This window comes from Heptranchias perlo, chromosome 19 (assembly GCF_035084215.1).
Source record: "Heptranchias perlo isolate sHepPer1 chromosome 19, sHepPer1.hap1, whole genome shotgun sequence".
NCBI lineage: Eukaryota > Metazoa > Chordata > Chondrichthyes > Hexanchiformes > Hexanchidae > Heptranchias > Heptranchias perlo.
In genome coordinates, this window is record NC_090343.1 from 8,078,913 (window position 1) to 8,095,532 (window position 16,620).

The 16,620-nt window shown below is 41.0% G+C and overlaps 2 protein-coding genes and 1 long non-coding RNA gene across 3 annotated transcripts in view; 1 reads left to right on the forward strand and 2 right to left on the reverse strand.

The window, feature by feature from the left end:
• Positions 1-1,875, reverse strand: part of tbc1d20 (TBC1 domain family, member 20) — a 49,351-nt gene extending 47,476 nt beyond the window's left edge. The window contains exon 1 of the mRNA XM_068000250.1: positions 1,625-1,875. Within this exon, the coding sequence (XP_067856351.1) occupies positions 1,625-1,676 (52 nt within the window). The 5' untranslated portion in view covers positions 1,677-1,875. The remainder of the gene's footprint in view (positions 1-1,624) is intronic.
• Positions 1,421-16,432, forward strand: LOC137335128 (uncharacterized). Its single transcript, XR_010966342.1, has 2 exons — positions 1,421-1,794; positions 15,943-16,432. It is a non-coding gene; the product is annotated as an uncharacterized lncRNA (long non-coding RNA).
• LOC137335127 (casein kinase II subunit alpha) overlaps positions 14,878-16,620 on the reverse strand; it is a 79,323-nt gene continuing 77,580 nt past the window's right edge. The window contains exons 12-13 of the mRNA XM_068000251.1: positions 16,343-16,432; positions 14,878-16,203 (exon numbers count right to left, since the gene is read on the reverse strand). Coding sequence (XP_067856352.1) covers positions 16,088-16,203; positions 16,343-16,432 — 206 coding nt within the window. The 3' untranslated portion in view covers positions 14,878-16,087. The remainder of the gene's footprint in view (positions 16,204-16,342; positions 16,433-16,620) is intronic.

Here is a 16,620-nt window from a genome sequence, read left to right on the forward strand (position 1 = left end):
AGTGTTGTTTTTGGAAACAACGAACCAACCTCATCCCAAATCCAAAAGAAAATAAATGAAACACACACAGATAGTGTGATACTGAGTCACATAAATCAGCAATTTCTTGGTCTGTATCAGAGTTCATCCTCCTGATCCACTATTTAATAACCCCTGCTGGAAAGTGCATCTGTTCGGACAGGTACAAACAGGAGTGGGCTCAGTTAGGAACCACTCTGTTAGCCACATAGCTTAACACGCACTGCTAGGCTTGCGTATTGCAAATGGCTACTTGGGCGAGATGCTGGAGAATATAAATCAGCCAGATGTTAATAGTTGCAGGACAGGAGGGATAAAACTGGGGCAGCAGTTTACAAAACTGCATGTTTATTTTTTCAGATAAAAACAGAAAATGCTGGAGAAGCTCAGCAAGTCAGGCAGCATCTGTGGAGAAAGAAATAGAGTTAACATTTCAGGTCGAAGACCTTTCGTCAGAACTGGAAGCTGTTAAAAGAGTTAAAGTTTTTGAGCAAGTACAGAGCCAGGGAAGGGGGTGGGAAGGTCAGAGTAGGAGTGGGAAGGGGAATTAAAATGGCAAGCAAAATTCCCCTGCCCCTTCCTACTCTGACCTCGGCCTCTTACACTGTTCCAATGAAGCTCAACAGAAGCTCGAAGAATAGCATCTCATCTTTTGTTTAGGCACTTTACAACCTTCCGGACTCAACAATGATTTCAATAACCTCAGATCATAACCACTGCTCCCATTTTTTCGATCAGCTAGTGCTGGTAATGGTTCTGCTGCTGCCATTGACAGCTACTCCTGATCAATCTTTTGTTTCTTAACCATTACCACCTTCCTTGCCTTACACCATCATCCCTTTTGTCATTTAATCACTCGTGCCCTCCACCCTATCACCGACCTTCCCTTCTGTTCTTTCCTCCCCTCCCCCCTTTCCCTGACACTGTACTTGCTCAAAAACTTTAACTCTTAACATCTTCCAGGTACTGCCTGACTTACTAAGCTTCTCCAGCATTCTCTGTTTTTATTTCAGACTTCCAGCATCCGCAGTATTTTGCTTTAGTTTAATTTTTCAATTGTTTTTTCAATTCTACTTAGCAGAAGCAAAACTGTAAACACGCAGCTGCAAACATGCGACCACCACCCCCCCCCCCAAAAAAAAAGTTTTAAACATTTAAAAAAAAACTCAGTAAGATTGCAAAGAAAAAAAAATAGACGTCAGCTGATTTCCTCCCCCAGATGGAAATAGGTTTCAGGCTCGACTCAACCTAACCTGTTAGCTCGCAAACCCCGCCCCCCAATGTTGCATAACCATTGGCTAGCTGGGCTCCCGCCTTCCTTAAGGGGGCTTCCTTATTGGCTCACAGCCCCATCAATCACATCACCATCCCACACTTCCATCTTGCCCCGAAATCAAGCTCGGTTTACACGGCAACAAGGGCGGTCTCTTTCTCCCCTCCCCCCCCCATCGTCCTTACCCTGCAAAAAAGGCAGAATAAAAACAAATGAGTTATGTGTGAGAGAGATGCCGGTACAAATTTAAGACACGTATTTATTGATCTACCCGTGTAAGTCCTCCTTAAAAAGAAAGCTATTTACTTCTTTTTTTTAAAAAAAAATTATTACCTTGTTTCCCGATCCCGTTTATCGAGCTGCTTCGAGTTTTCTTCAGATACATTGGCGCGGGTGACTGCTGAGCAGGAGACGCATTTTAAACCCGGGCTTCGCTGTGTAAGGCTTGAAATGTAAGAACCCGCCTCATGATAATGATGATGGGCCCGAGCCGCTGGCGTCAGGTAATTTTTTTTATATATATTCGGTTGGAATTTTTTTTTTCAAATCACACGACACGCGCGGGAGCGCGCGCACGTACGTACGTCACCTTCCCCCCGCCGCCGCCACGCGACGTGCGCGCTCTCGGCCTTTTTGCGTCGTCACGTCGCCTTATTTGGGGACGTGCGCGCTCGCTCGCTGCTTGTTATGTCGTCATGGCTAGCAACTTCTGTGTGTGTTGTTAAAAAGGGGACAAGCTTCCAATTTAGCTCCATGGTAACCCATCTCTTGCATTCATATCGCGCCTCTAACGTAGTAAAACGTCCCAAGGCGCTTCACAGGAGCGATTATCGAACAAAGTCTGACACACTGAGCCACACCAGGAGATATTAGGGCAGGTGGCCCAAAGCTGGGTCAAAGAGGTAGGTTTTAAGGAGCGTCTTAGAGGAGGAGGAGGAGGAGAGAGAGGATCAGGGAGGGAATTCCAGAGCGTCGGGCCTCGGCCGCCAACGACGGAGCCGTTAAAATCGGGGCTGCGCAAGAGGCAAAAATTGGAGGAGGGCCGAGATCTCTGAGGGGTTATTGGAGGTTACAGAGATGGGGAAGGGGCGAGGGCCATGGAAGGATTTGAAAACAAGGATGAGAATTTTTAAAACGGAGGCGTTCCCGGACCAGGAGTCAACGTCGGTCAGCGAGCACGGGGGTGATGGGCAAACGGGACTTGGTGCGAGTCAGGATACGGGCAACAAAGTTTTAGATCAGCTCAAGTTTATGGAAGATGGGAGTCTGGCCAGGAGAGCATTGGAATAGTCAAGTCTAGAGGTAACGAGGCATGGATGAGGGTTTCAGCAGCAGATGAGCTGAGGCGATGTTACGGAGGTGGAAGTTGGCGGTCTTGAGATGGAGTGGATGTGTGGTCTGAAGCTCACCTCAGGGTCAAATAGGATGCTGAGGTTGCGAACGGTCTGGTTCAGCCTCACAGTGGGCAGGGAGATGGATGGAGTCGGTGGCTAGGGAACAGAGTTTGCAGCGGGGACCAAAGACAATGGCTTCAGTCTTCCTAATATTTAGTTGGAGGAAATTTTTGCTCATCCAGTACTATGGATGAGGTAAGCCCATTCGACACATCTTAATTTAAACCTCTAGGAAGGCCCTAAAATCCCCACCTCCACCATTCATAAGCATCCAATTGCTTCTTAAATGATTCCAGGGTTTTTTACTCCTCTGCTCTATGTGGAAGACCATTCTGAGTCGTCTTCATTCTTTGAGTAAAGAACTTGCTTACATTAGACCTAAATTTATATTTTACTGGGTTCAAATTATATCTCTTGGTTCTACTCCTGTAGTTTAATTTAATGTTAACATTTAAAAGTGTTGACTTTTTTTTCTAAACTCTTAATCTTGCACACACATAAAAGATCCACTCAGATGCCTCAGCTCTAGGCTGAAAAGCCCAAGTTTCTCCAGTCCTTCCTCATAACTCAAATGCTTGACACAAAGGATGAGCCTTGTGGATCTTTTCTTCACCACCTCAAGCACTTCAATGTCTTGATATTGTAATTGATTCCCTTTCAAAACCACCATCCTGAACCTCTCTCCTCAAAACAAAACCCCACCCTTGAACACTCTGTGCAAATTACTGCCCTATCTCAACAACAAGTAGCATTTATATAGCACCTATAACATCGTAAAACATCCCAAGGCGCTTCACAGGAACATTAATCACACAAAATTTGACACCAAGCCACATAAGGAGACATTAGGACAGGTGACCAAAAGCTTGGTTAACTAGATAGATTTTAAGGAGCGTCTTAAAAGAGAGGTAGAGAGGCAGAGAAGTTTAGGGAGGGAATTCCAGAGTTTGGAACCTTGGCAGCTGAAGGCATGGCCACCAACCTCCCTTTCCTCTCAAGTCCTTAAACATGCTGTGGCCACCCAAATTCATGCCCAGCTTTCCTCTAACTCCACGTTTTAATCTCCAATCAAGTTTCTTCCTATCATAGCATCAAAATAGCCCTAACCAAAATTATGAAAGACATCCTCTGTGACTACGACCATGATGCATTATCCTTCCTTGTTGTCCTCATCCTCTCTGCAGCCTTTGACACGGTCGACCTCCCCATCCTCCTCCAAAGCCCCTCCTCCGTTGTCCAGCTCAGCGTCCGGGACTGCTCTTGATTGGTTCCACTCTTACCTATCTGATCGTAGCTAGAACATCTCCAGCAATGTTTCTCTTCCCACCTCTGCACCATTACCTCTGGACTCCTGCTGCTTTCCCTCATCTATATGCTGCTCCTTGGCAACCTCATCTAAACATGGGGTCAGCCTCTATATGTACAGTGACAACACCCAGCTCTACCCCTCCACGACCTGTCTCAATCCCTCCTACTACCTGTCTTGGATGATCCACAATTTCCTCCAGTGACTCGTTGGGGAGACCAGTCATCTTTCTCCAATTTAAAATTTTCAACCTAGTGTTTAAAAATATCTTCATGGCCTCAACCCTCCCTATCTCTGTAACCTCCTCCAGCTTTACAACCCCCCTCCCATCAAACTCTCTTGTCCCTCTAGTTCTGGTCTGTTATGCATTTGCCCCACCGCCCTTCCTTTGCCCCACCAATGGCAGCTGTGCCTTCATGTGTCTAGGCTGCAGAATGGAATTCCCTCCCTAAACCCCTCTGCCTTTTAACCTCCTTCTCCTTTGAGATGCTCCTTAAAACCCACCTCTTTGACCGAATTTTGTCACCCCTCCGACTATCTCATTTTGCTCAACGGCCATTTTGTTTCCTATTACACCTCTATTAAGTGTTGTGGAACATTTTTCTATGATAAAGGGGCCATATAAATGCAGATTATTGTTGGTATTTACAACTATATTAGCCTAAAGATGAATTTATTTGCAACATATTACGATTATACTTACATAGTTTGATTCTGCGCCTGCTGCTCCACATTGCTGTGGAAACTACTAGGGTTGATCTGAATCAAAATAATCATCTTAAATAAAAACTGTACAACTTTTTAAATTGTTCCTTGCTGCTTGAAAGTTGAAAAAAAAAAGTTGGCAATGAATTACCTCTGCAATAATTTATTTGGCAATACTTTGTCACTGCCTCTGTATTGTGTTGTACACATTATTGATGTCAGCTGAGCTGCCCAAATATGCACTTTCTTGGGCTGTTGCTACTTGGCAATGTTTGATTTTCCCAGGGCTAGATGCAAAACTAATAGGGAAATATACATTTGTTGCCCAATGTTGTTTTAAAGTGCGGTTTATTGTGTAAGGAAAGCATAAGAGGCAACCCTTGATCTGCACATTTTGTCCTCAAAATCTATTGCTGTGCTTAAATGTCTCCAAACCAAATTACAGAATTTGTAGAATTTGTTTGCCTAATAGACTGCGCACATTCTCTCTCTAGGGACACACCCCACTTAGCTAAGCGAGAGAACTTTGGTGCAGGTTGGCAACTGCCACTGTTTAGGTACCCTCAAGTGTGTATAAGGATAGTGAAATTTACATGGCTAAAACTGCACAGCTTACCAGTGTAAGTTTCACCAGCTAGGGCCATCCTATCAATTGGGTCATGTGGCTAAACCAGCTCCTGATGCTGCCGGTGGCATTATTGCCATGTCAGTGCAGTACTGAGGGGGTGCTGCACTGTCAGAGGTGCTGTCGTTCAGATGAGACAATAAACCGCGGCCCTATCTGCCCCCTCAGGTGGACATAAAAACATTCCACAGTACTATTTCGAAGAGCAGGGGAGATCCCCCCAGTGTCCTGGCCTCAACCAACACCTAAAAACAGATTATCTGGTCATTATCACGTTGCTGTTTGTGGGACCTTGCTGTGTACAAATTGGCTGCCGCGTTTCGTACATTACACCAGTGACTACACTTCAAAAAAAGTACTTAATTGGCTGTAAAGTACTTTAGGACGCCCTGAAAGGTGCTGTATAATGATATATATATATATAAACAATATATATATAAAAAAAAAAGTCTTTTCTTTCATCAGCTTCTCTTAACCTGTTTGTAGACTCCCCAATATTTTGAGCTTTCTTCATAACTATAACTTCTCGATCCTGGTGCTATACTAATGAATATTTGCTGTACCCTTTCCATGGCTCTAATATCCTTTATAAAATGCTGTGTCCAGAACCACACATAATACTCCCAACTATGGGCTAGGTGAGTTGTAAAAATTAATCATCACTTCCTTGCTTTTGAATTTGATACACTATATAAAACCTGAAATTTCATTTGCCTTTTCTACCTGTACTCTCTGCTTTAAAGATCTATGCATTGCCACAAACCCATGTCTTCCTGCTATCTTTCTCAAGTTTGCCAAGGCCCTTAATATCAGCAAACTTCAATTTCATATCTGTTATTTTGAAATTATTGAAATAAAAAAAGAGGTCCTAGCACAGATTCACATTGAAGCATACTACCTACATCCCCAATCATAAAAACAATAAATGCCGGCCTCGCCAATGATGCCCACATCCCATGAACGAATAAAAAAAAAATTAACCCTAATCTGTTCCCCATGCCATCTATCTACGCAGCTACATTCCCTTTAATATCATGTGCCTTAATTTTCATAACCAGTTTCTCATATGGCTCCTTATCAAGTACTTCCTGAAAATTTATGTATCCACAACATCCAACAAATTTCCTTTATTTCTATACTCATTTCCTTTGAATGCCATGGCTTCATACCTTTTTGAAAGATGATAATTTCTGAGGGTTGGAATCTTGAGTCTGCCTCCAGGTGTCTCTGGACAGTCAAGGAAAATGAAAAAAGATTTACAGGACGAGAGAGAAGACATAGAGGGAAAGTGCAGGAGAGGCATATAGAACAAGAGAAATGGAAAGTGTGCGACAGGCAGAGTGGAAAAAGTACAGAAAGAAACTGCAGTGGGCATAGAGAATGGGAGAGATTAAAGATGGGGAGGAACAGGCTAATAGACAGAAGGTGTGTAATGGCCATCCACATTGGGGGGGGGGGGGGGGGGGTGGAGGTGAGTGTGGAGAGAAAGAGGGAGCCAGAAAGAGCAGAAGTCTAACAGACAGAAAGGAAGATGGAAAGAATTAAAGTGGGAAATAAGCAGATAGTTAGAAGAGAGAGACAGTTTTATTGGCCATGAGCAGTGCCACAGGAGATCAAGTGGTTTAAGAGAAGATGAGAATTTATTTTTTGCTGCAAAACAAAAATCAGCTACTTCAGGAATTGGTGAAATACAACAAATTGAAACTAAAGAAAAAAAGCATACGCTAAGTACATCGACAACAAAGGAGAGGATGACAAAAGGGAATACAAAATGGTTAGGAAAGAAGTAAAAAAGCAATTAGGAAGGCAAAGAGAAACTACAAAATTGAATTATCAAGGAATATAAAAAGAAATAGTATTCTACAAACATAAGTAACAAAAGAAAAATCAGGATAGGGCCACTAAGGGATACACATGATAAACTCACAGTTAATGACCGCGAAATGGCAGAAATATTAAAATTACTTTGCCTCTGTATTTACCAACGAGACTAACATGGTGGGCATGACATAAGAAGAAATCAAAAAAGATATAAAGACATTTAAGATAGTAAAGAGGGAGATAATTGATAAACTAATCAAACATGGAGAGGATAAAACCCTGGTCCGGATGGATTGCAACCATGCATATTAAAATAAGTTAGGGAAGGGATAGCAGAGGCACTATTACATATATATAAAAATTCATTAGGAAGGGGAATAGCGCCAGAGGACTGGCAGACAGCTAATGATTCTTATATTTAAATAGGGAGAAAGAAGTCCAGGGAACTATACACCAATTAGATTAACACCAGTGGCAGGAAAGATAATGGAATCCTTATTCAAAGATAAAATAGAAAAACATCTAGAAACCAAAAATATAATAAAGTCAGCATGGATTTCAAAAGGGGTCATGCTAGACTAACCTTATTGAATTCTTTGAAGAAGTAACAGAAAGGATAGACAAGGGTAATGCAGTAGATATTTGGATTTTCAAAAGGCCTTTGATAAGGTACCCCATAGTAGACTCGTGACTAAGGTCAGAGCATGTGGAATCGGGTCAAGTAGCAGAATGGATAGCAAGCTGCCTACAAAACAGAAAACCGAGTAGGGGTTAACAGTAGTTACTCCGACATGCAAAAGGTGGGAAGTGGTGCTCCACAAAGATCGTGCTGGGACCACTGTTATTCACTATTTACATAAACAATTTGGACTCGGGAATTGGACGACACCAAATTTTGGGGGGTATAGCTAATACTGAGGACTATGACAAAATACAGGAAGACATTAATAAACTTGCAAAATGGGCGTGTAATTGGCAAATGAATTTCAATATAGATGCGTGAGGTGGTACATTTTGGTAGGAAGAATGAGGCCACATACTCCTTGGAAAATAAGAGTCTAAATGGAGTAGAGGAGCAGAGGGATCTGGGGGTACAGATACACGAGGGAGAAAGGAATAGACTGATATGTTGATGGGGTTAGATGAAGAAAGGTGGGAGCACAGAAACAGGCCATTCGGCCCAACTGGTCCACGCTGGTGTTTATGCTTCACACCAGCATCCTCCCACCCCTCTTCATCTCATCCTATCAGCATAACCTTATATTCCTTTCTCCTTCACATGTTTAATCTAGCTTCCCCTTAAATGCATCTGCTCGTTGCCTCAACTACTCCTTGTGGTAGCGAGCTTCACATTCTTACCCCTCTTGCATAGTTGGGGTGCGATAAATGGCCTTTATATCCCCAGGCTAAGGCAGGGAACACAAGCAACTCCTGATTGCTATTTAGTGATCCTTGCTGAATGTGTGCACACAAAGTTACCAAGTGAAGACAGGATCAGGTGAAACTTAAATGACCCCACCCCCCTCCTCTCCCAAACAGTCAAAATAGCCTGCTGACCCACTATCCTGCTGACCTGTGAAGAACAAATGTTTGGCGAAGGTGACTGAGGCATGCTGCCACCTGTGGAACTGTATCGCAGCACAAGTTACTGAATTCAAATAACAACAGGAATAAAAATAATTACTTGCATTTATGGAGCATCTCATCATGTAGTTAAAACATTTCAAAGCACTTCACACAGTGAAATAATTTGAGTCCAATGACTTGTATAGGTAAACAAATAGGAGATAAATGGTGGGAACAATTCAAGGAGAAAATCACCAGAATTTCTCATCCAAACCTTAATCCTAAAACAGTGTGAACCAAATCAATAACTACATTTACGCTTCAGAAGTCAGACAGGAAACCTTCAATTACAATGGTAGTGATGTTAGATATGTTGCAAGATGTACAATACTTATTGCTCAATTAGAGGTGGATGTAAAAATCATATTGGCGCAGTGATTTTACAAGTTGTTGAACTGTTTCCCTCAGAACTACAAAAATATGATTAATGAATAGTTTCTTTTTAAATGTGGAAGTTGAGACAGACTTCAGAAACTTGTTCCATGGAGCAATCTAATGGCTAGAACTTGTAACTTACATTGTGACAGTTGACATAGCAAAATTGAATGGGAAATGTTGACAGCAATATCCAATTATAAATGTTGACACAAAAGCATGACTAAAAATCGTGATAACTAAGATTTATGGACATGAAGCGTGCACCCCATGAGATCTTTAATATACAGTGTGTTCCTAATTTAACATACTTTTATAAATATGACAAAGGCATGTGATAACTATCTCCACTTGTAATACTACCATAGTCTACTTAACATTTAAGGCACTTGCTTAGCTGTGCACAATTTTATTTATAATTTTAGTGCTCATCCATTAAGGGACATCAGTACTGGCTAGGAATTGGAAAGCCAAATTCCAAAATGTTGGCACCCAGTAAGATTATCCCAAACTCACTTCAATTAGAACTCTTGCAGCAGGTAAATACTTGTAATTTCCATCCATTTGGTACAAGCTGGAATCAAACTCAAGTCACGAAGTGAAAATGGTATGCTAACCCACTGCACCATCTAGTCAGCCTTACCCATAAATAATCACTGCCGTAATTCAAAATGTAACCCGAACTCATGCAAACATTTATGATGGCAAAAATCTATATAAAAAAGTCGCTGACCTGCCAAGATCACGCAATAAAAAAAGTAGCAGTTACATCCCTATATTAGCTATTAACACTTTGCAAATAACAAATTGGGAGCTGCTTGTTCCTTTATCAGACTCATCACCGAGCCAGTAATGGGGAACACAGCTACACAGTCCCTTCTTTTGCCCAAAGCCCAGGAAATCAAGGGCAAACTACCTTAACTTAAAAAAAAGAGCATCCAAGATTTTTTAAAAATTATACCATATCTAGGGAAGTCAGCTCCTTTTTTTTAAAAAACCGCTAAATAAATATCAATTAGACACTGTTGGAAAAGCGTATTATGACATGGTAGAATATTTATTTGTGTTGGAGTACAGTGGCACCACTGCACAGCGAACAAGTACTTCTGTATACTTTTAATGGCATCACACCATGTTTTGTCCCAAAAAGGAAAAAATTGAGAAAAAAAAATTAGGAGTAAGGGTGACACAAGGTCAGGAACTGCACTGAAAATAAGCACTGCAATTCTGGATGAACCTCTTAATCATATCTTACACACACAGTCCTGTCCATTTAAAAAGTGTAATGTGACTTTCTATAGGCACACTGTCTGCACTGAATCTCCAAGGTTGTGTTAAAAAGGAAATTCTGTGCTATAAAATGCACCATAATTTGTCAGTGTTTTTATATATAATGGTTGTCAATTGTTAACATAAAATTCGTCTACACACCATTCAAGTCCTTTTTCCCCCTCCATTCAAGTTCAGAAAAATACCACACCAAAGGAAGACAGGTTTTAGTGGATAGAGAAATATCTGTCCCAGGCACTGATTGGGCAGGCTAGCTGTCACGATTCTTGCATTTGAATTTAATTGAATATTTGCAACTAAAGAATATGGACAAAAAAATTCCAGACTGCGTGGCACAATTTTCATGTTTTCCCTCTAGCACACATCACCTTCAGTTTAAAGAATAAAACTACAACCTGCAGTTTTTCTTTTAATAACTCTCAACATTAAAAACAGGTCACCGCAGACTAGTGTTTTTCTTGCGTGTATTTTTAAAACAGATTAAAAGTTGTATTCAGCAGCACTGTAAAATATTGGCTTTTAACCGTCAAAATCTAACGCAACAGGCGCTGAAGCACAATTGTTTTCAAATACATATGAGGTAATTTACAGATGCAGTTAACATTGCAAATCTGCAACTAATGGCAGAAGTCCAACTAAGATCCACTGTTGCAAACTGGTCTTCATCCCCTTAGTTGCTTCTGTTTTTTGTAGGAAAGCACAAATCAACCAGAAAGTATGTCTTCAAGCATATTTCTTTTGCTATCTACACAGTGCTCAAACTATACATGTGTAAAAACAAATCTACAAATAAAGTTAAACCTTGCATCCAGTAGCTGGATGCTGCAACCTTCAGTAATGTTAATTAGAAGCTTTCTTCACCAGATGAGAATTCTCTTAATACTGCAGCAAAGTTCTACGACATGATCTCCTCCGCCAGCTTCAGTGCGTTTTACGCAGGCAAGGTGCATTGACTCATCCTTAACATGCCATCGAGCCTGTTTACACACTGCATCCTTAAGTCAACCTGTAGTTGTCTCACAGCCCAGGCCCTTGTAGAACACTGCAGGTGCTGAAATATCTAAAGTCTGTGGTGCACTGAAAATGCTTGCACACATCCCAGGGAAAATACAATCACATTTACCTGTACATAAAAGCACTAATCAGAGCTTCAGAATTTCCAAAACAGTCTCTATTTTAACACAATCTATTTTACTTGGAATTAATGGTTACGATTCTTGACAAGGCAATTTAATAGCAATCTTCCCTTTCCTCCCATGTTGGTACGGTGGGTGCAAGGCTGTGCTGAGTGACGGTATCCATGATAGAGTGACTCACTATTGCATTGGTATCCATGATAGAGTGACTCACTATTGCATTGCTTGGGGTTCTATATGACTGGGCCATCATGGAATGCTTCCTGTATGCCATGGTTACCCCTGAGGTAACTGCCATATAATATTTCAGAATGCTACCTTCACAGGTCCGACCCTTGGCAAGTAGAACATTGGGGGCGATGGCTGAGATAAGATTCTCACGGGAGCAACAGTGGTTAGGGAAGGGTTTAGATAATTAGTAAATGGTCACTCATGAAATCCTGGGTCAGTGGTCAGCTCTGTCCACACCCCCTACCTGTGAAGCAATGCGAAACTCTCTGCCAGATGATTCATTCATTGTATTGCATTCAATTGGAGGGGGGAAAAAATCTGGAAAAATTTGGATGTGTGGTGGGGGACAGGAAGGAAAAGAGGGGACAAGAACAGATAATCTCCAATCTGCTTGGGCACCATGTCAGGCTGTGCTTAAAAAACCCAGAGGAAAAGCACACCAACTATAAACTTAGTAGTGGACTGCAGCAATCACACTGGTTATCTTTTTTAAAAAATACAGAAACATTCTCATCAACAACTCAATTAAAGAAGCAATGTTTCCAAAAGATTTGTAGGGCACAAATCAAAAGAAGCTAGAGTCAAGAAGATACAGAACACAAGAAATGTAATGTTTTCTATCAAACCCTCACGAGAAGTTGTAAACGTTTCTGTAAAGCATTGGGCTTGCCAAGAAATTTGACAGTTCAAGTTTAACCATAATGAAACCATGGATGTTTTTTCACATGATGGTTCTGGTGAAATATTCTGTACAACTGGGTTTAAATGCTTCTCCAATTAATATTGAAACAAAGCAGAGACTTGTAATTTTAGCGATTTATTTTCTGACAGATCACCCGTCATATCTAAATGCATTTCACAACTAAATTAGTTATTCCTAAGACTGCAGGATAACAATTAGCTCCATTTAATGATGTAAATAGAGGTGTACATGGCCATAGTTTTTTTAAATTTTTTTTTAAAAAGAGGCAATGTCTGATTTGTGTTGAAACGTAGAACCTTAAAACACATATCATGGTTTCGGTAGGAAATTCAAAACAGTAGATACATTCTACACGCTGCTTAATGATGACTATTTTAATCATCACTTTCCCAGGGGCTGAAGTTGATGGATCAATATATGCATACATCTACGTGGACCCAAGAGTTTCAAAAATTACGTGCTGCCGATTCTCTACGACCACAGCAATATCCAACAGTAGAATCAGAGTACTGCAGTGCTACAACATGGACTAGACACCCAAGTGCTTTTATCAAGGCTGTAATTCAATCCAAAAGTTTTTAAAAAACCATAAATTATTAAGACTGGACCGTAATCGGTTTTGCAAAGTTTAACAAAACCCTCCCTCAAACAATTCAATTACAGCCTTAAACCCAAATGTTGGTATCCGATATTTCATAGTAAATAGGTTAGTAAATTTTGACATCCACTTCCTTACAGTTGCACAGTAGCGTGATGTAGGTACAAGGTTGATAAACGTGAACTGGGACATTCAATCATGAAACTATATACAAGTCATATGACGTGCACTATATCACAAAAGATTTTTCTTTGGGCATTTTACCAGTCCTTTTTTAAAAAATATTCTTTGTTTTTCCACAGGTCCTGAATTCAGACAAGTGATTTCTGCTTGTGATTCAAATGTGAAAAGCAAATCTTGGACTCATTGTATTAGTGGAACTTTAACCCCCCCCCACTCCATGCCCAGAAATGCTGTAAAATTAAAATGGGGATGGGCAGGGGGGGGGGTGGAATTAAAACAAACATGTATAATGCATTGCTGCATCATTGTGCTAATGAACCATCTGCACCAAATGAATTGAGAGAGGAGAGCACAGCACATGTGCAAGAGGCAGCATCGTCTTTTGAAACCAGTTGTGACACTAACTCAATAAAGTAGGGATCTCATTAGAATGTGTGACCGGTTTCAGAATAAATGAAAAATACAAAAAAAAAAATCATAAATCACCGTTTGGGCTAAGAATCCAAAATGGCTGTTAATTTATTTACTTTACTAAAATATTTTAATAGCCATTTCAGAATATACATCACCACAAATACTGAGCCATAATACTTTTCCAATGGGTCACATTTCTGGCAAAACAATGATTAAATTAGAAAAAAACCCCACAATAAATCAACAAGATACTGCAGTATTTTCTATTGCTTTCATTTTACTTTTCTTTGAAGCTTAAGTTTTGTAAGAAGACTCGGTGATGATCTCTGCCATTATTTATTTGGAAAGGGAAGGGGGTGGAACGGAGCAGACAAACAAATATCAAGGTCATCACAGGGTTTGGCATAATGTGATCAAGTCACTTTCTGTTTCCTTACCCATACTAAAGATGTTTAACCACAAATGCCGTAGCAAGGGATAGACGAGAGCTGCACAAAATCAAAAACAAATAAATGACTGAAGGTGCATCCCTTGCTTGGGGGCATTTATATCTAGAGGTCTTAAGTCTACTTTTGTGTCAGTGTCCACTAGTGACACCTAGTGTTGCACACCAGCAATGCACCAACTTTCCTTTTCCAGAGAACGCAGCTCCGGATAACCAGTTTAATAGATGGTTAAATATTGATTTATACTTCCTACCAAAACAGAAATTCTTATCCTTTCCTTGACTAATTGCCATCTGGAACCACTTTGGGTCACTTGTGTTTACTCCGATCCCTTAGAAGAAAGTCGCCCTGGGACTACTTTCAGCGAGAGTGGTACTGAAGCAAATAAATAGTATTGCTCTGCATTCACTAATGCAAGTGAACGTAGGCGGGTATCACCACTCCAAAGTTTGTCAGTAGAGGGATGGCATCGGAATGTACTCTCACTGCACAAACATCAGGAAGTTTGTGCACACAAACGTTCACAACTCCATCAAGCCCTGGCAACATCTAAGATGCAGAACTGTCCCATCTCCCCAACCTGCCCCTGCCCAAATGGAGTTGCAGGTGCGCGAGTGAGTACACACTGACCTGATCCTGACCCACAGCAGGTCTGAAAAGGCAGATGAACACAGCACAATGATAAAATGCAGAGAGGAAAGAACAAATAATGCACCTAACTGGATGACGAATGTGTAACCAGGGGCTGTTTAATAAAATGTAGTCAAACACAGTATTTACTCAACTGCCTTCTCGCTATTCAACAGCAGCAGCTTTGGTTCCAAACATTTTTCTTAAAACAAAAAAAAAAAACAGAATTTTCCCTTCCTACCCTCCCAAAAAAACCTCAGGGAGCCCCATTTCCTGGTTCAACCCTCCCCCTCCCCCCCTTAACTGCTTTAAATAAAGGCAACTGAAAAAACATGAGAGACAATGGGAAATGAACATATAAACTGGTCGTCTACCTGGCGCTAATGGTAATGGTGCAGTCTTCTCTTTTTTTTAATATTCTCAAAACTATTAAAAACCTTTAGTTCAAGAGTTTGAAAACAAATCCACCATGGTTCGAACCCTGAAAACAGTTGCATCATCAGATATAAATTTATGGTGTGGTGTGCTCAGGACAAAAATAGGAGGAGAAAAAAGGTCGTGACTCGCTTGGCTTTTCCAAGCGAAGAGCTTTTCTTTTAAAAAAAAGATCGGGAGCAACAGATAAGCTTTTAAACATACTCTTAATTAACAGCAGCTTTAACACAAGAGTAATTTCAAAAGCACAATACAAATTTAATGCTGTGCTTCCAGTATTTCATATTTCGAATAGGTTTCATGTCAGAGACAGTACCCCTTTTAGCACAGCCCATACAGGCTATTTGGTTTTTTGGATAGCAAAGATGCAAGTCACACTTACTTCCTTTACTCTAATTGTATGGGAATAAGACTTTAATGAAAAAAATTCATTTGAATGTTCCAAAGTAAATTATTCCCGAGCTACTAAATAATGACAGCAGACAATCCTCACAATATCATCATCTGCTCAAACTCCACTCAAAAACCCTTGGGGTGGGGGGGGGGGAGGGACCGTGGAAACACTGAACAAGTGCATGAGAACATTGTGTAGGCAACAATTTCTGACAGAGGCGCATTACATATGGCCTAGTTAGGACTAAAAGAGGTATACTGTCTCTAAGTCTGTGACATACAAAACAAAACAAAAAAAAAAATTCTCAAGTAAATATCAGCCTTTTTTTTTCCTTTTCAGAATGATTGAACTGAAGAGAATCCATAAGCAACTGCTCAGACGTGACATGCCCAGCTGGTTCCCCGTGCTTCCAAGGAGGAGTGAGGTGGAGGGGGAGGGGGTGACCAGGCTGTTGCCAGGGTTACAAGAAGTCAGGAGGGCGACGTCAAGGCTGGGCCCCAGCAGTGGCTGGAACCGGCGTCCCAAGGGTGTTGGTAGCAGAGATGACTGGCGAGCCAGCAAGGGGTCCCAGTGGTGATGAGGTTGGCATTGCAGATATCCCTGCACAGAAACATATTAAATAATGTTAGCCTTCTAAAAGGAACAAAGGCATTTTAAACAGATTTCAACCACATAAAGCTCTTAAAAAGACTTTATTACTAAGCTTGGCATATAATTGCTAAATAGCAGTATTACTGACCTGACATCATACTGGCTGAACTGATTGGAGTGCTACCAGTTGGCATGTTAGCACAGGAGCCCATTCGGGACTGGTCTTTCACAATTGGGTCTGTGGAACAAAACAGAATTAAAACTAAGGTACAAGCATCCATGATCTTTCCTCTACCAGCTTTGAAGGCATGTCTAATATAGAACTGTGATAAATAGCCTTCCTTCTGCCCCTACCCTCTGTTCCACAACAGACAGGAAAACAAAACAGTTCTTGGACTATGGCCTTTTCAACTGGTTGCAGGAAAT